Source organism: Diabrotica virgifera, chromosome 1, assembly GCF_917563875.1.
Source record: "Diabrotica virgifera virgifera chromosome 1, PGI_DIABVI_V3a".
Classification (NCBI taxonomy): Eukaryota; Metazoa; Arthropoda; class Insecta; order Coleoptera; family Chrysomelidae; genus Diabrotica; species Diabrotica virgifera.
In genome coordinates, this window is record NC_065443.1 from 258,447,069 (window position 1) to 258,473,068 (window position 26,000).

Consider the following 26,000-nt stretch of genomic DNA (forward strand, 5'->3'; position numbering starts at 1 on the left):
ATTATACAAGACAAATGTTTTAAAGTCTCTAAATTCTACTAAATAAATACATTGTTAATACTTTATAGGCTTGTTTTATTTATGTCATATGAGGATAATAATTACATGATTAGTAAGTTAATTAAGGTCGAATTATTTACGTGAACCGAAAGATATGTTGATCAACACGTATTTGCAACGTGAATTTCCCGAAACATTTTATTGGTATTTAAGGTGAATAACACGTCTATTGAAGACGAGTTATTCACGTAATTTAAAGACGTATTTTCAATGTGACATTCCAACCAAATTTTCACGTGAAATTCACGTAAGCAATTTACGTATATTGGTGACAAATGTACCAGAAATTCACGTAATTAACACGTCGGTCTGTTTGCTGGGAAAGAAACACCCACAGATTGGAAGTTGGGTGTACCTACTGTGTCCTCTACACAAAAAGGGAGACATGATGGTGTGTTATAATTATAGAGGCATCACTCTACTCAATATGGCATATAAAGTTTTGTCCAACGTATTGTACAAAAGACTCCTCCCCTAAGCCGAACAAATAGTGGGAGGATATCAGTGCGGTTTCCGTCCTAATAAATCAACAACGGACCAGCTATTTACAGCGACGCAGATCCTTGAAAAAACCCTAGAGTTCGGTGTCGACACACATACCACATATTCGTGGACTTTAAAGTCGCGTATAACTCAGTTAATAGAGGTAAACTTCTACTTGCTATGGTAGAATTTTAAATACCGCTTCGTCTTGTCCAATTAACTGAACTTACACTCACATGAGCAGAGAGCATTATAAAAATACAAAACGATTTCTCAAGACCCTTTCATTGCAAAAATGAATTAAGACAGGGTGATGGACTATTCGGGTCTGTGATTTAACTTGGCATTAGAAAAAATAATTCGAGAGTCCCAGATTAATACTACCCAGATAGCACAAGTACGTTTTATGGACATCCAATGGACGTACATCTGTGTACATTGGAACGTCCAATGGACGTCCCGCTAAGGTACAATGGACATCCGATGGACGTCCAACGAACGTCCAGAGTTCACAAAATTGGACGTCCATAGAACGTCCGCTACGAACATACAGTGTACGTTGTTGAAGCTTTCAGTGTACATTTTATGTACATTCAATGTACATCTAATGTAGATTCAATGTACGTCTTATGGACATTTTTGTAGGGCACTTTTCAGAAAGCAATCTAGTGTCCATAATTTTTTGAATACATACATAGCAAAAAGCCTTTAGGTATAGGAAATAGTTCCTATAATACTAAACTTATACTTTAAAATATTACACAAAATACCTTTTTTATTTATCTTTATTATAACTTTATTATAGGAACTTCATTAATGCACGACTGCACTTGCACGATAAACAGCAAACACAAAGATATCACAGTTGTTGTATTGGTTGTTGTTGTAATACAACAACAACCAATACAACAACAACCAATGCAACAACAACCAATACAACAACAACCAATACAACAACAACATTCTTAATTTGTAAATTATGATATTGTTACCTAAATGTGAACTTATGTAATACCTAATCAAAATGCTATTAGATTTAAGTAACCATGTATCAATGACAGTACAGCTAATAACCCAAAGTGGTTGATGCTGATAACAATAAAAAAAAAAAGATATCACAGAGGATGTATTATATTGTATGTAATAACTTAATAAAGACAAAATTCAGATAATGGCGCCCTATGATGCATGCACATTAAAAGATGTTTATTTCTGTTCTCCTTCCAAACATTATTTCTTAGAACTTAGAGTCAGTACGGTTGTATATTGCAAGCAGGTTTGCCATTCTGTGAATTATCATAAATAAATCCTCCTTCAGTATTCCACAACACTTAACAGCGATAATCCCCTAAAAGTACTTGCCTAGTACTACCTTTTACGAACGATAGCGTGAAGAGCGACAACGTTGTCAAGAAGATTCTCATTTAGTTTGGCGGGAAATTTAAGTTACAAAATGCCCATTTAAGATTTAAATTGGTAGTGTCTAATTATTGTAAGTTCTATAATTACCGATGCGCGATGTAGCTCCGTTATTCTGAAAAAGTTTACCATCGTTTTATCATCATCTAATATTATATAGGTTTAATTAAAATAATTTTAGTGGTTCAGTGTTTTAATTCGATGATGAAAAAATATGTGACTACATTTATTAGAAGCTTCTTGTATTCTACTAATAATATTGCTTTGATTAAAACAAGAAGCTATATATAATTACTCATAATAATAGTCGCATTTTGTGTAAAATCTCCATGGACCACAAATGGATGTCCAATGTACGTTGAAATCAAACGTCCAGTGGACGTCGCGTAAGGGACGTACATAGTACGTCCAGTTTTGGTCCATGGACGTTTGGACTTTAAATGTACGTTATATGGACGTCCATCGGACGTTGTGTGCTATATGGGTAATGGTACTATCTTTAACAAATCAGCAGAAATTGTCGGATAAGCAGATGACGTAGACATCATAGGTAGGTCCACAGAATTTCTGACTGAAGATAAGAGCATCTGCGCAGAGAATGGGACTAAATATAAATGTTCAAAAGACCAAATATATGTGTTGCACTAGGTCAAGCAACCCCATACCTACAAGAATAATAACTGACGACCTAGAACTGGAAGGTGTCGACAAATTCACATACTTAGGCTTACTGCTAACTAAAGATAACAACGGTAGTGAAGAAATTAAAAGAAGAATAGAGTTCACCAATAAGTGTTACTATGGCTTAAGAAGACAGATGGCCTCAAAAATACCTACAAAAATTAAATTTACTCTCTACAAAACACTAATAAGACCAGTGCTAACATATGGTTCAGAAACTTGGTCACTTACACAGAATGACCAATAACTGCTCAAACGTTTTGAGCGAAAAATCATAAGACGAATATATGGAGGCATAAAAGAAGAAGGTTTGTGGCGCAGGCGTTACAACTTTGTGTTGTATAGAAGTTTTGGAGAACCTGACGTAAAATTCATTAAAGTAGCATGCCTTAGATGGATAGGTCATGTAATCAGGCCATAGTCAGAAAACTTTTTTACCGAAGAGGGCCGATAGGACAACGAGCAAGAGGAAAACCGAAACTTAGGTACCAAGACAACTTAGAAAATGATTTAAAATCTATTGAAATTAGAGCATGGAGAAGAGTTGCCAGAGACAGGGGCGAATAGAGGATTGTTCTGAAAAAGGCTTTGGCTCATAAAGACCTGTAGGGCCACCGATGATGATGATAATGAGAAATGTGTGAAATATTAATAGGTCATTTCATCTCGTCCCTGCACCTGCATAATCAATTAGAGAGGTTGTTCTTTAGACCAATAAAAGTATGTTTACAGTTACGGGTTAAGTGATAAACATTAAATGGTGCTAGGTTGCGGACTAAACATGCTTTCTATTTTTGAAGTTATACTTCTTTAGGCGCGATTGGGAAAATTTTTAGGATTGGGAGTAAATGTAAATGTTCGCGAGTTATCAAAAATTGTTGGCCCTACGACGCATATACGTTATACGCTCGCTTTGATTGGACATTCCAATGACATTTCAAAAATTATTCAATATGGCGGATGTGTTTAAAGAATGTGTTGTCGTCATTCTTGTTTATGGTTATGGTTGTTAAGTTGTGTTTTAAAAGTTGTGAGAACAGAGACAAAAGTGAGTTCATAGTTGTACTGACTTTTTAAATAGTTTTTATATATATGTTTGGACTTATTAATATAAAAAAGAGTGTACCCAGCTAACCAGATGACGTCAAGAGTACGTCACAAGTACGTCATCTGATGACTAGACTGACGTCAGCAACTGACGTAATTATGACGTCTTTATTACGTGAAAAAGTCACAGCCCAGTGACGTCAGCAACTGACGTTAGTATACCGTCATCCTCTGACGGCGTAGTAACGTGATAATGGCGTCTATTTCACGGCACAGACGGAAATGTCCGGGGTTAAAAATTGGTCATTGATAGGTCAGTACTGTGACTTCATTCAGATTTGACGCTGTAGAATACCTATAAATATAACTGGTTTAGCTCACTTGTAAAACGTGCGACCAAGTGTGCACTTAAGATAACAAATAATATATGAGTTATCACCTTTTAAGACGTACATTAAATTGCATGTGGCTTAACTTTTTTTTAAAACCTTGTAATTCGTGTCCGTAAATTAAATAATAAAACAGTGGAATAATATATAATTATTTATTTTATTAGTAATAAAAAATATAAAAACAAAAACAACATTGCATTAAAATATAACTATAAATATATGCAGTACAATAACCGTTGTATGTCATCTATTACTTGTGACCATATATTGTAAACTGGTCTCAAAGTCCAGAGTTAGTTAAATAAAATTTGTAGTGTAGGTTGCTTTTCGAAAAATGTAAATAGCCTTGGATTTTGAGGCCAGTTTACAATATGGTCACAAGTCGTGACGTACAACGGTTTTTATATTGTATAGATTACATACATTGACAATATAGATTGTCAAATACATATAAAATGTAGATCCCTATTACCATAAAAACCAAATCTATATTGCTAAAATTAACTTTTATTCATTTATTAGGGGAAGGGAGGGCAAGATGGAAGGCTTAACTTTATAATGTGTAAAAAAATAAAACAACGTAATACAAAACTTTCATTTTAATCATTCTTGAAAGAGACCTTATACAGTTACAAAAGTCAGCCATTAAATATTATTAATAATAAGTAGAATTTTTTTTATGAGTAATTAAAAAATAATGTCAAAAATTCCATCTTGCCCTTACCCTGAGGGCAGGATGGAAAGCTTGTTCGGGCAAGATGGAATGTAGAGGAAAGCACTACATTTTACAGTTTACACACAAAAAACTGCCATCTTCTGTGTCGGTACACAATTCATGTGCCCAACCATTACATACAGGACATTGTACCCAGTCCTCTGTGGGCGGTTCCACATAACGTTCATCACATACATAGAACACATCATTTTGTGAAGACTGTTTTAAATGTTGTACAATATTTTTAACTTTTTCTATTTTTGTCCCTTTTCCTTTACCTTTTCTTTTATTCTCGCAGGTTCCTATTTCCTTGGTATTATTTTTGCCTAACTATTATCTTCCAACTTGCCCTAAGTTGCAATTTTCCATCTTGCCCATATGCCCCTTTCCAATAATAATATCAATATTTTAAAAATGCTTTAATATTTCTCTTATTTAAATATCAATTCAGATAACCTGTACCTAATAGATACTTTGAATAAATGCATAATAATAATATTATACACCTTGTTTAAATAATCGTATCACAAAAATACAATAATTATGTAATATTTAACTGCGAAAATAAGAAGGAAGCGTGTACACTCATTAGCTGACCTGAACTGATTCAGCCGTCGTTTGTAAATGGAAGAGGTTCGTCTGCATCTGTGTGAATGTGGATCCAGGCGCTTCATTGCGCAGTTCGGGTTTTATAGGTAATTTCCATCTTGCCCTACCCTTCCATCTTACCCTCCTTTCCCCTACTTAACTTCCTGTATTTTATTTAAATGTAATAAAGGAAAAGATACAAAACTATCTGTACCCTCCTTTGGAAACAGCATACATTTTGCCACAATTTCATGTAGAAACCAATATTGTAATGTAGAAAGTTTATTTACTACATATATATTCAACTCTTTTGAATCAAAAGGATAACTGTACAAAGAATCATAATTTTCAAATACTTTTCCAACAAAATAAATATCAGATTGTTTATCTAGAACATTCAGAATTTGAACAACCAAGCCATTGTTGGTTAAAACATAACAATCCGAATAGGAATAGGAATCAATCGTCAACTGTAACCCATCTAATGTAATTTTTGTAAATTCTTTATAATCTTTATCAAAATGTAAACGGAGAGATGAGAAATGCTCATACAAACATTGTATTTTTTTTGTTCCCGAATTTATTTTTAAATGATTATTTGATTCAAGTAATCGACAGTAAGCCTGCTGAAGAGGTTTTGTTGGAGACCTTATCAATTTTTTTTAAATGACCCAAAAAGTTTTCGAATGGAAATGCCGAAAATGAATCTAATTCACCATACATTTTAGAGTCATCAGCAAGGTGCGACAAAATGTGAAAATTATATACTGCAAACTCAGCTCCATATATTTTTATAGCATGTGATACAAAAATTGACAATGAGTTATTGACCAAATCATATCCAAATTTGTTTCCAAAAAAAGATGAACATAAAATAATATTCCAACATGAAGTAAAAGAAAGTGCTCATACATTCCAATATCTATATTTTTTAACACTGGTCCTAAGTATAATAAGAAAGTACGAAATTCTGTTGCTTTCTATCGTGCTAGCTCTGATAGGCTTCTAGGTTTTCTATTAATTTCCTTGACGATAAAAGGACGTAAAGATAACAAACTCTGTGACAGTAATTTAACAGAATAGGCTCGAAGTCTAACATTTAAATTACCACCAATCCAACAATGTAATAATTTTCTCATTACACCTAAACATACAGCATGCATATAATCAATGGGAAAAGTGGATACAAGACCAATATTTAGTTCTAGCAAGGGAGAAATGCCAATGTGATGATCTTCATCTGACTGCAAAATAAAAGTTTCATCTGTTCTTTTAGCTGCTTTACTGCAGGACTTAAAAACAACTCTTCCTTTAATGTAACTGCCATGTTCAGCACATTTTTCACATGATGAATATCCTGAATGAGATTTTATGCATTTCACAAATGCTCGTGCTGGTGCATCACATATAAAGTTATAGAGTTTTACTTCATAAACTGTGTTGCCGTATTTTAAACCATGTTGCATCAAACTTGAAATATCCTTTAATTCTTGCAAAAATAACTGAAGAGGTTCTGGTTTAGATGTTCCACAAAAAATTCCTATTACAAAAGGACTACAGATATTTTTTATCAGTCCTAATATTGGCCAACATTGCTTACTGGAACTATTACATAAAGGTAAACCATCTATATTAACAGATAATTCTAAAATATTAGTCCCAATATATTTAGTATAGTGTCCCTTATATTAAAATGAACATACTCTCTATTGTGCAATGCTATTGTATTTACTGTTCTCGGAGTTTTAAGCAAAGTCCGGACAGTCTATAGTGGTAGATGTTTATGGAAAGGTTTTAATATATGAAGTAATTTTGTTACAGAAGATTGCGGAATATTTTCAGTAGTAGCCCACCTTTTTTTATTTTTATTTTCTTAAACATTGTGAAATAACTTGGAAGTAGTTACCAAATATTTTAAGTAATAAATGAATAAAAATAAAATAAGAATATTTTAAATAAGTATTTAACAAACTTAAAAGTTTACTAAAATAGTTTAGAAAACAAAAATGTAATTCTAATGCATTTTTAAAAAACTTAATAGTTTTGTTTTGGGCTCTCTTCATCCTCTGTGGAGCATGTTTCAACCACACCTTAGTCGCTTTCTCTATTTCATAATCGGTAGCAGTTTTAAACCCTTGCTTAACTGAATCTTAAAAGAGAATGAACTTAAATAATATATTTTGCATAAAAATAGTTTTATTTAGTAATTAATACACCTTATATTTTATGCAGTTTTGGACTAAACACAAAGATCATTTCCTCTCAAGTACATAATATCTAGTTATTGGAAATTTACACATTTGATACTTCACATAAGGCCATATTCATCAAAACGTTAACAGTTTGTTAAGTTTCTAACAACTGGTTGAATTACAATTTCGACCATTCGATATATCGAAATTGTAATTCTGGTTATATCGATCAGTCAAAATTGCAATTTAACCAGCTGTTAGAGACTCACAACCTGTTAAAGTTTCGGTGAATACTACTGACACAGATATACTTTCTTGTTAGCTCACAACAAAGTTAAAAATATGTTTACCAACTCAAAAAATATCAAGTATACATACCTCTTATAACACTGAAAAGCTTTAGTTTCCGAAACTCCTTTTTATCACATAAAAGCCATAGGCTATTGATAAAATATATTTCAAAATCCTATCAGTCTTGACAACTACAGTTTCACCTCCAATTCTTGTCAAAAAACAGATCTAAAAAATATATGGGTGGAAGTTTTATCTATTAATGAACTCATTACTTTCATAACTTACTACAACATTTGCGTGATTTTCTAAAAAAAGCTCTAAAACTGAAAGATCTTCTGATGTTATGGGAATTGTAACTGGAAAATCTGGAAAACTATCCCCATTTATTGTTGTACAGTTTTTATTTTCTTCCAACAGAGCTAGGATCTGGGTATTTTGCTGTTGAATTCCAGTGAGCTTTTGCAATAGTGTCTGATATGCTAAAAAATATGTGTTATCACAATAATGATAAACTTGTATTAAGTATATTTTACCTTTAGCATCTATCTGTATAGACGGATTGACCAATTATTGACGTGTGTTTTGAAGTTCTTGAGGTGCTGCTGCTTTTTGACATGTGTCTTGAAGTTCTTTAACTGATGGAGATCTTGTTGAATAAAGAAAAATAAATATTTATTTGTCTAGTGTAGACTCACCAGCAACTTTTTTAATTTTTAATGGAGGTGGACATTTCACCACTGAAGTATCCTCATCACTGCTACTACTCGAAACTGTTTCCGTTGTCTTTTTCTTTTTGTCTTAACTTAAATCCAACTTCAATTTTACAAATGTTAGCATTATTCGCTGTCTTATACTTAGTCTATGACTTCTAATGTCTTTATACACTAAATTAACTGATGACACTATACCATCCAGTAATTGGAAATTCTGCAATCCTGTAAAACTGCATAGCATGGTATCTGACGTTATTATATCTGATAATGTAACCACTTTTGGAGTGTTGACTTGAACTTGAAAGTCTTTAAAAGACTTTACTGTTCCATCGCATAATTTCAATAGTGCATCAGCACATAAAATTTCTTCCTCTGATGGTTAATTTGTTTTATTGATAACATCAACATCGGGAATACTTGGTTGTTCAGGATCACATTCTGGGTTCACTTTTTGTTTTGTGCGGTTTTTAGAACGTTCAGCTCGGGCAGAGTTAGTGGGGAATTCTTTTGACAATATGTCGACTCCTTTTGGCAACTTACAAGTGGGTATAGCACATCTTTTAAATCTTCTCAGTTTAGACAAGTTTTCTCCTAAAATATAAATATTTAGGACAACATAAAGTTTAGGGCAACGGCCATGCAACAGTGAACAGTGTTGCCATATCTGTTTATAAATTAGACATATGAATTTAGACCTTGTTTAAAATGTTTTTTTAATAATTTAGATGTTTATTTCATAGGTTAGTTTATTCATTTAAGTTAGTTTCTTTTTATTACTATTTAGTATTTTAGATATTTTATTAGTTAGAGTTCAGAGTCTACAGTTTAAGTTAGTTTCTTTTTATTACTATTTAGTATTTTAGATATTTTATTAGTTACAGTTTAGAAATCTTCACATTGTTTAATGTTTCTATTAACTATTGCCACTATTGATTTTTATATAATTTTAATGCTTTTATAGTCTGTTCGCTAAACTCAGACGCAACTGGCTACATATTTTAGTGGATAATTTTTTACTAAAATTGGCAAACTTACCGACTAAAATATCTAGAAAGTTGCGTCTGAGTTTAGCGAACAGACTATAATATATTTTCTGATTTATATATAACATTTGTTTTCGATTTTTAAATTATAAGTGTTCAGTTCCATGAACAAAGAAGTGAAAGCTGGCAACGACGCGAAATATTTGTGACGTTTTTCGACCGTCTGAAGTGCGCGCTTCGTGTGAGACAAGAAGAAAAGAGAGAACAACTAAGACTTTTCGATGCGGTAGCATCAAACGTAATTCTGTAATAATTTTTGTAATTATTGGTTTAATAAAAATACAGTCCGCTAAATAAATTATTTGTACTACAAAGGAAGAGATGAGAGAAAATAATCAGGTATTTGTATACCCATTCATTGGTCCTTCGAGCCGGATTTGAACTTGTGAAATCAGTGACTTGTACACCTGTGAGATAGCCGCATTTTTGCCGCCAAGAAGCCGTATAAAAATTGCCGTATTATCATTAATCAGGGGGTAAGTCCATCCTTTTACACATTTACGTTCCTAAATTTGCCTTATGATAGCAACAATTTGAACCAATATAACAATATAAATCGATATTATTGATTTTTTGCACGTAAAGATTGGCATTCATCTTTGATTTCGTTGCATGCATATTATAAAATATATTAAATAGAAAAGCATTACGTTATTTTAAACTCTGTCATACAAATTGCATATAGAATCTTGTGAAGTTATTGTGGATTATTATTGCAGGTATTTAATATTTGTTTGATATAATAATTTTGCATAGCATTATCGGATCTATTTTAATACGCGTGAGCGCAGAGCGATTCATACGCCGTTCATTCATTCGAGGCCACGCTGGAGAAAAGTTGACGAGTGATTGCGACGTTGCACGTTTGTGCACAAAAAATAAAAACTTAAGAAATCTGTTTGATTCATTTTGCCGGTAATAATTCTTAATTAATTTGAGATTATTTGAATAAAATAAATAAATATAATATAAAAATATAAAATAAAAGCAAATAAAAACTATTCATACATTAGTTTAGTTGTTCGATATATACAAATAATACATTTTATATAAAAAATGGCTGACGATCAAATTAAGTCACTAAAATCACAAAGAGCAAATTTAAAAGGTCAGATAACTAGGTTCAGTAATTATCTAACAAGTAATAAAGACAAGCTGGATCAGTATGAGCTAATGGCTAGGCTCGAAAAGGTTGAAGAGACGTTAAGCAAATTTGATATATGTCAGTCAGCTTTAGAGTCCTTGGTGGACAATGAAGATCACAATAGTGAGAGAGATAGTTTTGAATCGGCATATTATGCAGCTGTTTCAAAAGCTCGTTCGATTTTGGGTGGCTCCATAGCTAGCGGTTCACACCTTTCATCAGAATCGTCTCAAATGTCTGATCCAATTGTAAATATTAAGTTACCTCCCCTCAGTTTAGTTCAATTTGACGGAAACTTGGAAAAATTTATGCAGTTTTATGATTCATTTAACAATATTATTCATACTAATAAAAATCTGTCAGCCATTCAAAAGTTTTATTACCTTTCTTCTTCATTAAAAGGAGAAGCGCTACAAACAATTCAATCCTTGCAGGTCAGCGATGCAAACTACTCTGTAGCTTGGGACCTTATATGCCAGAGATATAAGAATTCGCGCTTAATTATAAATAGCCACATAAAGGCTCTATTCGAAATTCCTTCTCTAAATAAAGAATCCAGGGAGGACTTAAGAAATCTCTTAGATACTTTACAAAAAAATATTCGTGCCTTGGAAAATCTTAAGCAGTCCGTTAAGGAATGGGACTCTATAATTATTTTCCTCGTGTCATCCAAGCTAGACAATAAAACAAGAAAGGAGTGGGAATTATCTTTGTCAGATGTAACCACATTGCCTTCTTATGAGGAATTCATTAAATTTCTTTCTACCCGTTGTCAGGCTTTGGAAATGTTAGAATTCAAATCAGATACTACTAACGAAAGCTCTCGCGAAGTTAGAAAGTCAAAAAATAGGTCTTATACCCATGTTTCTCAACAGAATAATAGAATATGTAGTTTTTGCAAAGGATCTCATTTAATATATTATTGTCAAGGTCTCTTAAAACTTACTGTTGACAATCGGATAAAGGAAATTAGAAAATTGAAACTTTGCACTAAATGCCTACGAGCAGGGCATGCTAACAAGGATTGTAGAAGTGAAGATTGTCGCAAATGCAACAGGAATCACAACACGTTGCTACACTTAGAAAAATCGACCAATCAAAATAATCCGTCGACGAGCACTGAAGTTAGAGAAGAAACTTCAAGTGATAGACAGGTAAATCTGTTTTCTTCAAGTTTAGAAAATAAGGATGAGTTGTATTTTCCAACTAATGAAACAGTACTAGCGAGTAGTGACTCAAGTTCATATATTTTACTCTCTACTGCGAATATTTATATTCAAGATAAAAGTGGATGCTTTGTAAAATGCAGAGCTCTTCTAGATTCCGCAAGTCAATCAAACTACATGACTTATAATTGTCTAACAAAACTAGGTCTTAATAAATCTAACGTAGATATTTCTACGTCCGGTATAAGTAAAAAGTTGATACGAATAAACCATTCAACTAAAGCTAAAATATATTCAATGAACAAGTCATTTCATGCAGATCTTAGTTTTTTGGCGTTAGAAAAAATAACGGACAACTTGCCGGGTATATCTTTTAACAGGGAGGCCATCAACTTTCCTAAAAATATTCAACTCGCAGACACTGACTTTAATCAATCTAAACCTATTGAGGTATTGTTAGGTGCTAGTATATTTTGGTCACTAATGTGTGTTGGCCAGATAAAATGTGGCAAGAACATGCCTGTGCTCCAGAAGACGCATCTTGGCTGGATACTCTCCGGACCTATAAGTTTACTTAATTCTTGTAATAATATATGCAATCTAAACATAAAAAATCTTGATATTCAAGAAAAGCTAGAAAAATTCTGGAAGCTTGAGGAATGTCCGACTACTACTCGGCTATCCCAAGAAGAATTGGAGTGCGAAGAGCACTTCAAACAAACTACTTCTAGAGGTAGTGACGGCAAATTCATTGTCAGTCTGCCTATCAAGGCAACATTAAACAAAATGGGTGAATCCAAAGATGGCGCAATACGTCGATTGTATAGTATTGAAAAACGCCTATCTAAAAATAAAAAATTAAAAGATCAATATCATTCCTTTATGAAAGAGTATATTCAATTAGGTCATATGTCCTTAATTAATGAAAGTGACGAAATGTCGAACATAAAATATTATATGCCACATCATTGTGTAATTAAAGAATCAAGCCTAACGACGAAGTGTCGCGTGGTTTTTGACGCATCTGCTAAAACTTCTACCGGTTTATCGCTGAATGATGTCTTGAAAACTGGTCCGAATATACAAGATGAACTTTTTTCTATTCTTCATAGATTTCGTTGTCACAACTACGTATTTACTGGTGACATCGAAAAAATGTACCGTATGGTAAACATAAAGGAATCCGAACGCGATTTGCAACGTATTGTTTGGAGATTTAATCCTGACGAGGAAATTAAGCAGTTTAGACTTAATACTATCACGTATGGCACTGCTCCTGCGTCATTTATTGCAACTAGAGTATTGCATCAAATTGCACAAAATAATTCGAAGCAATATCCCGAAGAGAGTCATATAATTTTAAGGGACTTCTATGTGGATGATTTAATCACTGGGGCTTCCACGATTGAGGAAGCCCAGAAATTTAAATGTAACATCTCAGCCATGCTGTCAGATACGGGTTTTATACTCCGTAAATGGGCGTCTAATGACCAGAAAATTTTGGAAGGTGATAACGATATAAATTTACCACAGTACTTCATTACAGACGACAAAACAGTAAAAACCTTGGGTTTGATTTGGGATTCCAATAAAGATGAATTAGGTTATTCGGTAAATTTTAGCGAGCGTATACATAAGCGAGTTACTAAAAGATTTATTTTATCTACAATCGCGCAAGTATTTGATCCATTAGGGTTAATAGGTCCAGTATGCATACGTGCCAAACCAATTCTACAGCAACTGTGGAAGGAAAAAATTGATTGGGATCAAACTGTTCCAGCTGATTTGTTCTCATCGTTTATTAATTTCTATAAACAGCTGTCGGATATTGATAAAATTTCTACACCAAGGCAGGTAAGCATGGTGGACGCAGTTGAATTTACATTACATGCCTTCTCGGATGCCTCTATTGCAGGCTACGGTGTATGTATATATTTGGTCTCAAAAACCGATAATGAATCCTATTATTCTCGAATTCTATGCTCAAAATCCAGAGTCGCGCCGCTCAGAAGTATATCCTTACCGCGACTCGAATTATGTGGAGCTGTACTGGCAGCTACGCTAACGAAAAAGGTGATAGATACCTTAAACGTGAAGTTATCCTCCACGTATTTGTGGACTGATTCCACAATTGTGCTTGCTTGGATTTCCATGCAACCTAGTGATCTAAAAACATTTGTATCCAATCGTGTTTCTATTATACAAGAGTTGACAGAGGCATCGCAATGGGGTCACGTGCGTTCTCCAAAAAATCCCGCTGATATTGTTTCACGTGGAATGAGCCCAATGGAATTAACCTCGTCGCAGTTATGGTGGCATGGTCCCGATTGGCTGGGAACGTCCCATTTAAGATGGTCTCGTCAGAATAAAGTTTATACTGAAGACATTCCAGAAAGACGGAAAAATAAAACGTTAAATTTTTTAACTATAAATGAATTCGATTTGTTGGAACGCTATTCCTCATACTTAAAGCTATTGCGAGTTACGGGCTACTGTCTTAGATTTAGGTACAACGCTCAGAATCGCGAGTCTAGATTAACGGGTCCTCTAACAATTGCTGAGTTAGATAGGGCATTAAATGCGTTAATCATGTTGGCACAGAGACAAGATTTTTCCAAGGAGATCGACGCGTTAAATTCCGGTAATGTATTGCCTAAGAAAAGTAGAATATTATCCTTGGATCCTTTTTTAGAAGGTAATTTAATAAGAGTGGGCGGCAGATTAAAAAACTCTGACCTACCCTACAGCCAAAAATTTCCCTTGTTATTGTCCGACAAAAACAATTTCACTAAGCTATTGATCAGATATCAACATCAAAAGATGTTACATGCTGGTCCTCAGGCAGTTTTATGCAGTCTGAGGGAGCAATTTTGGCTCTTAAACAGCAGAACCGTGGTAAGAGGCATAATAAGAAAGTGTTTAATCTGTTATAAGTCAAATCCACGCCTAATGGCTCCAAAAATGGGAGACCTTCCGTCTTCCCGAGTAACATATTCTCATCCCTTTAGTAGGGTTGGATTAGATTTTGCCGGTCCCTTTATGATAAAGGACGGTAAATTGCGCTCTAAAAAATTAGTAAAGGCATATTTATGCGTATTCGTATGCTTCACGACCAAGGCCACTCACTTTGAGTTAGTAGGAGACCTCTCCTATACGACGTTTTTGGACGCCTTAAAGCGTTTCATTTCGCGACGGGGTCTGCCTAGCGACATTTTCTCTGATAATGCTACTAACTTTGTTGGTGCTGCAAATAATCTTAAGGTGGTGTACCAAGCAATTTATGATTCCACAAATAACACACAAGTTAAATCATTTTTAGCCGAAAATAAAATAGAATGGCACTTTATACCTCCTCGAGCCCCTCATTTTGGTGGTCTCTGGGAGGCTTGCGTAAAATCTTGTAAATTTCATCTTAAGCGAATAATTGGGGATGCTCATCTGACATTTGAACAGTTGTATACAGTATTGGTTCAGATTGAAGCGATTCTTAATTCCCGTCCATTAATCCCTTTATCCCAAAATCCTGATGATTTAGGAGTCTTAACACCAGCCCACTTCCTAATAGGACGAACCCTAACCAGTTTCCCTCAAAGACAACTTGATGATGTACCGGCAAACAGGCTAAAAGTTCATGAAAGACTTCAACAATTGACCTGTCATTTTTGGAAGCGGTGGCATTGAGAGTATCTGCAGTCTCTTCAAGCTAGAAGTAAATGGAAATCTTCAACTGGCGAGTTAAAGCCAGGTGCCATGGTGTTGCTAAAAGAAGATAATGTTTCCCCATACCAGTGGCCGATTGGCCGCGTTATTGAGGTGCATCCTGGCAAGGACAAAATAGTTCGTGTGGTGACTGTAAAGACTACAAGGGGCTCAGTGAAGAGAGCGTTTAGTAAGGTGTGTCCTCTACCTATTGACTAGCTGCCACACCGATCAGTATACCTGTTGAATCCCTCCAGCGGCAGTTCAACGGGGGCGGCATGTTCAGTTCCATGAACAAAGAAGTGAAAGCTGGCAACGACGCGAAATATTTGTGACGTTTTTCGACCGTCTGAAGTGCGCGCTTCGTGTGAGACAGGAAGAAAAGAGAGAACAACTAAGACTTTTCGATGCGGTAGCATCAAACGTAATTCTGTAATAATTTTTGTAATTATTGGTTTAATAAAAATACAGTCCGCTAAATAAATTATTTGTACTACAAAGGAAGAGATGAGAGAAAATAATCAGGTATTTGTATACCCATTCAATAAGTGTTCTATTCAATTTTGAATTTTAGATGTTACAGTAAGAAATATTTTACAACATGGCAACACTGTCAGTGTTTTTAGATTACCTCAAATGTCAACTACAAATTGGTTATGTTTGGTTGCCCTAAACTTGATGTTGTCCAATATTTATCTGTTAATAATAGCTACTTTATATAATACATAAACATACCCTTAAAGTTATCTTCATTTTTAAAGTGTAAACTGCACACTTTCATATACGGACTAGGCTCTTTTCCCATTTTTAGAAGGTATTTCCATAAGTTTCGTTTGTTAACTAAAGTGCCATTAAATAAAACTCTGTCTTGTTTATCCTTTTTAGGGAAATAATGAAACGATAAATTACTATCACGCTTTATCCAAGAATCACATTGAGGCACAGAACAATAATAATTAGATTTTTTTGCCATAACTGAATAAAAACAAACACGATTTTAAGCCAACGGAAATTCGGAAATGTAAGGTTATGTCAGTGTTGCCAGGTCAAATTTATAAAAGTTACTAGATTTCACTGAAAAAAATCACTAGAATTTCACTAGATTACGCGCATGCGCAATAACGTATAATTATGCGCAGTAACACATTTTTCGTTACTGCGCATACTCGTAACCATAGGGCTTTCATAAAATTTTCAGGGGATTTCCCTATTTCAGGTTAGTTAAAACGCAAAAAGTCCTTACAATTTTATGCTGAAGTAATTATTCCGAACAACCATAATTTAAATTTAATTTATAAATAAAGAGCTAAGTGATTTTTACAAAGGTAGCCATTATGGTGAAACATTTTATTTTGGGGAATAGCGGGAATCGGTAACTAGGACATGGATGGAGATCATAATACTTATTAAAAGTTTATTTATTCATCTCGTTGAAATAGATAAGACAAACGTGATTTTCTTATTAGTTGGGCTAATGGATTGTCAAAGAAAACCGCACAACTATTATCTGTTATTTATGTCCTTCTCTTGACACTTGAAACTCTTGAGTTGAGGAGAGTGTCGTAATCGTGAATTGACTCATCACAGTCATCACTTTTTAAGGATTGCCATGTTTATGTTAACGTTATGGTATGTTATGACTAGGTATTAAATTGCCATCACAAATTTCTGGGGATTTTTCTTTCTTTGCAAAGAAATTTTTAAACAATACAGGGAAGTATTAAATGAATTTTAATACAAACGTATTAAAAATACTACTGAAAATATTTTTTTTTTGCTATAATGTAGTAAAAATATTCAATATAATGGAAATTTCCAAAAATCACTAGAATTGTGACTATTTTGAAAAGTTATCACTATTTCACTAGATTCTTAAAAAATCACTAGATCTAGTGAAATTTCACTAGACCTGGTAACACTGGGTTATGTCTCGGTTTCGGTTCTAGTTAAATACGCAATGGCGCTGCAATCTTAAACGAGATTGCCCGCTATATTTAAAAATCGACTAAAAGCGTCATCTACCACAATACGAGAAACTATATTTTAGTTCCTAATACGCTGTGAGCTTCGCTGGTGTCGCTCCTAGCGGTTACTAATTCAACTTTTACCGGTAATTTTTAAATTTATTATTTAATTGTTATCGCTTAATATTTACAACTCAAAAAAGTAATTAAATTGTAATCGATTTTTTAAAGATTTTTCTAATCATTTTGACGTTCTATTGATAAAATATCAATTTCTTACTTCGGATACCTTGACAATAATCGTGTAGATGGCGCTAAGATTATAATAGATTATTTATAATTAGATATTACGGAAGATCAAAAAAACTTAAATTCAGTATTTAAAACGTAAGTATATTTAAGTTAAAAATATATACCACAGCTTTGACCAACTAATATTGTTTATAATTAATGTTTTTAATTTTAATATTAAATTAATCACTTTGACATTTATGTCAAATTTCCAGTAAACGTTTACAAACTTGTCACTACTGGCGTTCGCGAATTTGTAAATATCCCCTCTACGTACGAGCTCACAGCGTATAGGCTTTATTAGAAAATTATCTTTTTTATCTAGGCATAGACTTTGGAAAGGAAACATAAAACATCTTTTCCAAAACACACAGCAGACATGGTTGACAAATGACGCTTAGTTAATATACCGTTCAAATATTCCTGAAATTTTAAAACGTCATTAAACGTGAAGCATATAATTGGCAGAGATTTTAAGCCAACCAGATTTTAACAAATATACACCTGCTCCGAACTTATACGGGAACAAAAATCACGAAAGAGGGACGTCACTGTGACGTCGTACAATCGTCATCAAAATGACGTCTTTTTAACGTCATATTGTGATGTGTGACCAAGATGACGAAAAGTGACCTAAAAATTACGTCTCGGTGACGTCATTTCTCGTCATCTGGTTAGCTGGGTATGTACTTCGTACGCACCTAAGAAGTTATACTTCTATTATTATGATTTCAACGAAACAAATATATTTTAAATTGTCTTTTATTATTTAAAATAGCAATTTTGCTGACAGCATTTGAAAGTTTAAGTCAAATTATACCGGTTTTAATTATTTGCATTGCTAAAAATTATTTTTTTTATTATTAAACAAAGCTATTTGTTTATAAGCCAAAAAATTGTTTATAAATTTAAAACATTGCTGGGGCCCCTTAAATAATCCGATTTTAATTCGGTAAAGTGTATTAGATAGGTAGAGCACCTTTTATATGTAAAAAAAATAGCCAACTTCTAAATGGTCTACTTTTTGTTCAGAAAGATTTTAAAAAATTGGAACTTTTTTAAAAACATTTAGATTGCAAATTTATTATGCAAAATTTATTAGGTCGATTTTAATGAAATTTGGTACACGATTTAAGTATGTTACAAAGAATTTCAAAGAAGGTGTCACCTAACTTTATCTGCAAAAATCCGAATGCCACCTCTCACATCCAAAAATCGAAGTTTTTCCGCAGATCATTACTGGTCTATTATGACATACGGAGCAGAAACTCTCACACTGACAAAAACAACAATACTAAAAATGCGAGTGGAACATAGGCGCATGGAAAGACTGATCCTCGGCGTGACAAAAAAAGACAAAATAAGGAACCAAGAGCTGAGGAAAAGAATAGGTATCACTAGTGTGACTAACTCCAATGCAGTCAAATTCGGAACAAGGCTCAAAAAATACCTGAAATCGGGGACTTTTCAATGAAAATCGGGCCATTTTTTTTAATATAGAACTTTGATATTATCATTTTATTGATTATTTAACATTTTTATGTTGACAGTGATATTTTTGGTGGAATTAAGCCATAATTGGTTGTCTTGTTGGTTGTTTCCAATCCCGAAATCGTTCTCAAAAACGGAAAAATTAAAAAATCAACTGGTGTTGGATTTTCATGTAAATATAACCTTAATATAAAATTAATATAAAAGTTTAATTATATAATAAACATAAAAATTTTAAAAATATTGTTTTTTAAATTAAACTATATAAAAATTTATTTATCACTACAACCAATTGTGGCTTAATCCCATCAAAATATAATTGTCTAACATGTCATATTTTTTAATGTCTATAAAGAACACATTTAAAAACCAATCCATTCATAACGAAATTGACATCAACGAACAAAATATATTCATTGGTTACATTGCTTGATTTTTAAAATCATATCTGTCTTGCGATGAATTAGTATTACACTCTAGAAATTGTTGACTTTTTTTCGTCCCACTAATTAAATTTGATGTGAATTCTTAGAAGAATAACGTATTCAAAATAGAATTTTACCAAAACGTTGAAAATTCGGATGGCCCGGAAGCCTTGTCCGGGACGCCGGGACACGACTTCGTAATTCGGGCCATGTCCCGGATTTTTCGGAATAGTTGGTCACACTAGGTATTACTGATGTGGAACGCATAGCCAAGCTGAAATGGAATTAGGCAGGTCACGTAGCGAGACTAAAAGGCTCAAGATGGACCAGAAAACTAATTGACTGGCGCCCAAGAGCAGACAAATGCAGGAAAGGATGACCATCAACACGCTGGGTGAACGACATTAAACGAATGTCCAAGAAATGGCAACACTACGCACGGAACCGTGAATAGTGGCGAAAAATGGGAGAGACCTATGTCCAGCAGTGGACGGAAGAGGTTGCATGATAATGATGATAAGATAGATCACACATCGCCAGGTCGTTATCTAAGGATTTTAGTGTTTGTATGTTAAATCTTGTATGAATTCCCTTAAATTCAAGATGTTTCTATTATGACGTTAAGTAATTGTTCCAGGACTTTCCTTTTTAATGATCGCAATGTGGATCCCCTCCTGTAATTACTATATTATAAGTTGTTTTGGAGCTAATGGGATTAAATCTGTACAATATTTCACATCACAGATTTATCATTTCATTACTAAGACTAGTTTCATTTAATTAGTAATATATTTTATTATACATATTATAGTTGTTATATTTATGTAATCAACTTCGTTGGATCAAAACTGTTTTTGCGTAACGTGTTTTCAAAATCGAACTAATTATTTTAATGAAAGTAGTAAACACAAATAGCACGTGCATATAATGAAAGTTTGTTGATTATGTAATGTATGTATATTAGTCCTAGATTAAAAGGAAATTTATATTGTTGTTCTGAAGCTATTTTCTTGTGTCAATTTTACAATTTTAACTATTTATAATGGGAAATAAGCCACAATATTATTAAAAAATAATTTTTATTAACGTTTCGACGCCCAAATCTGGTGCCGTTGTCAAAATACAAAATACTACTAACATAAACAAAAATGTTGTTGCTTAGTAAAAAAATTCTTCTAATAATTTATTTAATTTGACTCATTTATATCGGCAATTCAGATACATATGATACATTTTAAAGTAGAAGACTTTAAAATGATATTGCCAATATTTATGAGTTGCGTTCCTGGGACGACTTTACTGAAAGATAGTTCATTCGATTACATGAAATCAACCCCAACTCAAGAATATCCGTCACAAAAAAATCATAGCATGTGATGTGTCTTTAAAAAGACAACACATGCAACGGTGACATTAAAATTCTCGTGTTAGAGATCTCATAGTAACTCACGAGGGAAAACCAGGAAAACCTCGTGATACTATCCCGACATCGTAAGTATTTGGTCTTACATTTAATTTACTTTCAAAATTCTGACTTAACTATAATTTTGTTTAAATTATAAATAATATCAATAATACATGGATATATAAGTAATACTAAAATATAAAATATGTATTAACTCGACTATTGACTTACTAATTGGGGTATTTTCTTTCTATTGACTTCCTCTTTCAGTATGGGTATCCACATCCTACTGCATTCCACCGAGGAATTTGCGACACAATTGGTTTCGTTTAGCATAATTAGAGTCGCTTCTTTGATTTTTCTCTTTTTACTATCTGTTTCTTTCAGGACTGTACTTGAATCTCTCCACTGAACTCTATGTTCATTATCCCATGCGTGTTGACATATTTGAGATCTATCAAATTCTCTATTTTTAATATAAGATTGATGTTCACTTATTCTAACGTTTAATGGTCTTGATGTTTCACCTATATAAAACTGTTCGCATTCACAAGGTATTTTATAAATACAATTCTTAAATAATAATACGAGGAAAATATCAGTACCATACATAAAAGGACTATCCGAGAAACTTAAAACAATAGGAAATAAATTCAACATTTCAACAACATTCAAAACAACCAACACATTGAGATCTATTTTATCTAAAACTAAACCTAACAATGAACACGAAAGGACAACGAATTGTATTTATAAAATACCTTGTGAATGCGAACAGTTTTATATAGGTGAAACATCAAGACCATTAAATGTTAGAATAAGTGAACATCAGTCTTATATTAAAAATAGAGAATTTGATAGATCTCAAATATGTCAACACGCATGGGATAATGAACATAGAGTTCAGTGGAGAGATTCAAGTATAGTCCTGAAAGAAACAGATAGTAAAAAGAGAAAAATCAAAGAAGCGGCTCTAATTATGCTAAACGAAACCAATTGTGTCTCAAATTCCTCGGTGGAATGCAGTAGGATGTGGATACCCATACTGAAAGAGGAAGTCAATAGAAAGAAAATACCACAATTAGTAAGTCAATAGTCGAGTTAGTACATATTTTATATTTTAGTATTACTTATATATCCATGTATTATTGATATTATTTATAATTTAAACAAAATTATAGTAAAGTCAGAATTTGGTATTAATTTTGAGAGTAAATTAAATGTAAGACCAAATACTTACGATGTCGGGATAGTATCACGAGGTTTTTCCTGGTTTTCCCTCGTGATTTACTATGAGATCTCTAACACGAGAATTTTAATGTCACCGTTGCATGTGGTTGTCTTTTTAAAGACAGATCACATGCTATGATTTTTTTGTGACGGATATTCTTGAGTTGGGGTTGATTTCATGTAATCGAATGAACTATCTTTCAGTAAAGTCGTCCCATGAACGCAACTCATAAATATTGGCAATATCATTTTAAAGTCTTCTACTTTAAAATGTATCATATGTATCTGAATTGCTGATATAAATGAGTCAAATTAAATAAATTATTAGAAGAATTTTTTTACTAAGCAACAACATTTTTGTTTATGTTAGTAGTATTAGTATTTTGACAACGGCACCCGGTTTGGGCGTCGAAACGTTAATAAAAATCATTTTTTAATAATATTGTGGCCTCTTTCCCATTATAAATAGTTGAAATTTATATATTGTATCTTTTTCATCCCGGAAACTACTACCTTTTTCTCCGTCTCTATTTATCGTTTATTTTACACGGTAAAAACAAATTATAGGCTTTTACAATATACTAGAAGAGTAGTCATTACAGTCTGGATTAAAACGCAAAAAAAGTTCAAATAAAAGCATAAAATTTACTTCAAAAAAGGATGAAATATGCAAAAAAAAATGAACAAAAATTTTAAAACAGCTTAAAACAAATACCAAATTTATTTTTTTCTTACTAAAAACAAAATACTTATGTAATGAAATAAACAAAATCATAAAATAGACTAAAGTCATACAAATCATAAATTTAACTTTTGTAAAAACAAACAATAACCAAATTTCTATATTATTCCATGTTGTGAAACCGCTCCTGTATGAAAAAATTTCTAATTCGGTTTTTTGCGGATTCCTGTTCACAAAAATGTCCCCTTTAAACAAATCAAAAGTGTACCTGGCAAAATTTTTGTGCAGAATTTCTTAATTTATTTTTTTTATTTTAATTTTTTTTAACAACTTTAAAAGAACACGTTTTTGGTTTAAAAAATATTTTTTAGGTTTTTGTGGGATTTTAAACACAAAAGTCTGTTGTTATTTTTCTCAAAAATTGATAGTTTTCGAGTTATTATAAGCGATTTATAATCTAAAAAAAGTGAAACTATGCATTTTCGAGCTTTGAAAACTTTTATTTAAATTATTATTTTTGAGGTTACCAAGTGCCTAAATTAAAGTTTAAAGATTCAGTTTAATGGACCATATATGGACAATTAATACAAGAGCAAGTGTTGGGGACAGTCCGTAAACATCTATAATAATAGTGTCCCATTTTATACCGCTGACGCAGCTTTGGGATTATAGCAGGGTAGTCTGCTGTATCTAGGGCCTACGGTAAACAAGGAAGGTAATAGGGCCAGTGCTACGCTTCAACCGCCTATTATTACCTCTGGTTTTACCCAAGGTACTCATTTTATTCAAGCTGAATCGACCTGGAGCCTATAAACATTTTAAAAATGTCTAGTTGTTCTTGCCGGCGCTGGGATTTGAACCCCGGCCTACCAGCACTCGAGCCAAGCATACTACCGCCTGAGCTACGCCGGCTCCCGTAAAAAATCCAACCTTTGAAAAACTCGAAAACGTAAGATTAAGACAAGGTAAGTTCAGTACATGAAGTAGGTAGATATATCTAAAAAAATGATTTGAGCGAGGCGTATGGAAACGGACGAGTCACAATAAAAGCGAATATTTCGCGAAATGAACATCGCATGGAAAAACTAAAAAATACTTGTTCAATATTTTTCAAAAATCTATCGAATTATACCAAAAGCGACACCCCACGAAGGGTGTCGAATTATAAATAGGAACCCCACGATATTTTGCGAAATGAACATCAGGGCCTCGATTTTTGACCCTTCGCTTCGTTATCGAACGTATTCGCTTCGTATCTGTTTAGTATACGAAGCGAATAGGTTCGATAACGAAGCAAAGGGTCAAAAATCGAGGCCCAGATCGACAAACTGAAAAATACCTAAGTGTTTAATATTTTTCAAAAATCTATCGAATGGCACCAAACACGACCCCCCACGCAGGTGGTGTGTGGGTTACTTTAAAATCTTAAATAGGAACCCCCCAATTTTTTTAATGCAGATTTGGATTCATTACGTAAAAATAACTAACTTTTATTAGAGACATTTTTTCAAATTATGGATAGAAGGGGATAGATGGAATTATGGAAATGGAAAATTAAATTAAAAAATAGAAAATCCCCACTAAAATGGAAAACTTCTTAATTTTATTTTAGTTTTAGGATTTAATCTTCACAACCCAATAGATCCGCATGACGCTTTAGAACCTGCAAATTTAGCATCCAAGGCTCCCCTACAACTTTTAAGAAAAATCAGAAAATACCTTTTTGGTTATAAGAGCCAAAAAAACCTAAAAAGTATTTTCCGGGACAAAAACGGTGATATTTTAAATTTGTAATATTTTTAAAAAATTTCTGTAAATAATTTAATACAAAATTGACGTTTTTTTATAATCTCGGTAAACTTTAAACTGGTTAAAATTTCGGGACGCGTAGTCAGTATATGTATACTGGGTTGGGATAAAGTATGGAACCAAGCAAATATCTGTGAAACGAAAAGAACAATATTTATGAAACTTTGCATGCATGTACAGTGACGCAAAAGGCATCTGTTGCCATATTTTTTATTACTACTCCACGTCCGGTTTCACCGGAAATACCCTTAACTTTTTTAATTTAAATGGGACACCCTGTATATTTTTGCGGATTTTAAAAGAACTTGTTATTTCTAATTCATACGTACCAAATTTGGTAGAAAAAAAATTTGTTAAAAAGTGTCTGTAAATAATTTTTTGTATTAATACAACGTAGTAGGAAATAAACGAGTACCATCTATACTGTAGACTAAAATTGTTGTTTACATGCACTGCATGTCTTATTTGAATTTAGTATAGTAGGTAAACCGGTTACTCAACTAATTGATAGAAATAAGTTGTATTAAAAATGGTTCAGTTAAGTGACAAATATCATATTGAAATATTAATGATAATCGGTTATGGTAAATTTTAATTTTTTGGAGGTAAATTTTCCAAATCGATGGATTGAACGTAGAGGATTCATAGAATGGCCCGCTCGTTCTCCGGACCTCAACCCGTCAGATTTTTTCTCTTTGAAGTTATCTAAAATCACATGCTTACGTTAGGCGACCAACATGCTTGCAGGATTTGAGACAAAGAATAATTGATGAATGTGAATACGTGGAGAAATCTTGCAAAAAGTGACTCACGAATTTATTTATAGACTTGCACGTAGTCAGGAGATAAACAGCAGACATTTTTAACATTTGAAATTATTTTTTTTTTATTTTTAATATCATTGGTCTAACGTAAATAAATTAAACTATTTTTTAACTATAAAGAGATTTATTTCTTGTTTTAATAGTTTTTTCTTCCAAACTTGGTATGTATGAATTAAAAATAACAAGTTCTTTTAAAATCTGCAAAAATATACATGGTGTCCCATTTAAAGTAAATAAGTTAAG

General features: G+C 32.9%; 2 protein-coding genes across 2 annotated transcripts in view; both read left to right on the top strand.

Annotated features, from left to right (window-relative positions):
- LOC126883753 (nuclear speckle splicing regulatory protein 1-like) overlaps positions 1 to 26,000 on the top strand; it is a 161,931-nt gene that overhangs the window by 26,440 nt on the left and 109,491 nt on the right. The gene's annotated exons all lie outside the window — the stretch shown is intronic.
- The window catches only part of LOC126893361 (uncharacterized), a 119,379-nt gene continuing 104,062 nt past the window's right edge, over positions 10,684 to 26,000 (top strand). The window contains exon 1 of the mRNA XM_050663444.1: positions 10,684 to 12,758. Within this exon, the coding sequence (XP_050519401.1) occupies positions 10,684 to 12,758 (2,075 nt within the window). The remainder of the gene's footprint in view (positions 12,759 to 26,000) is intronic.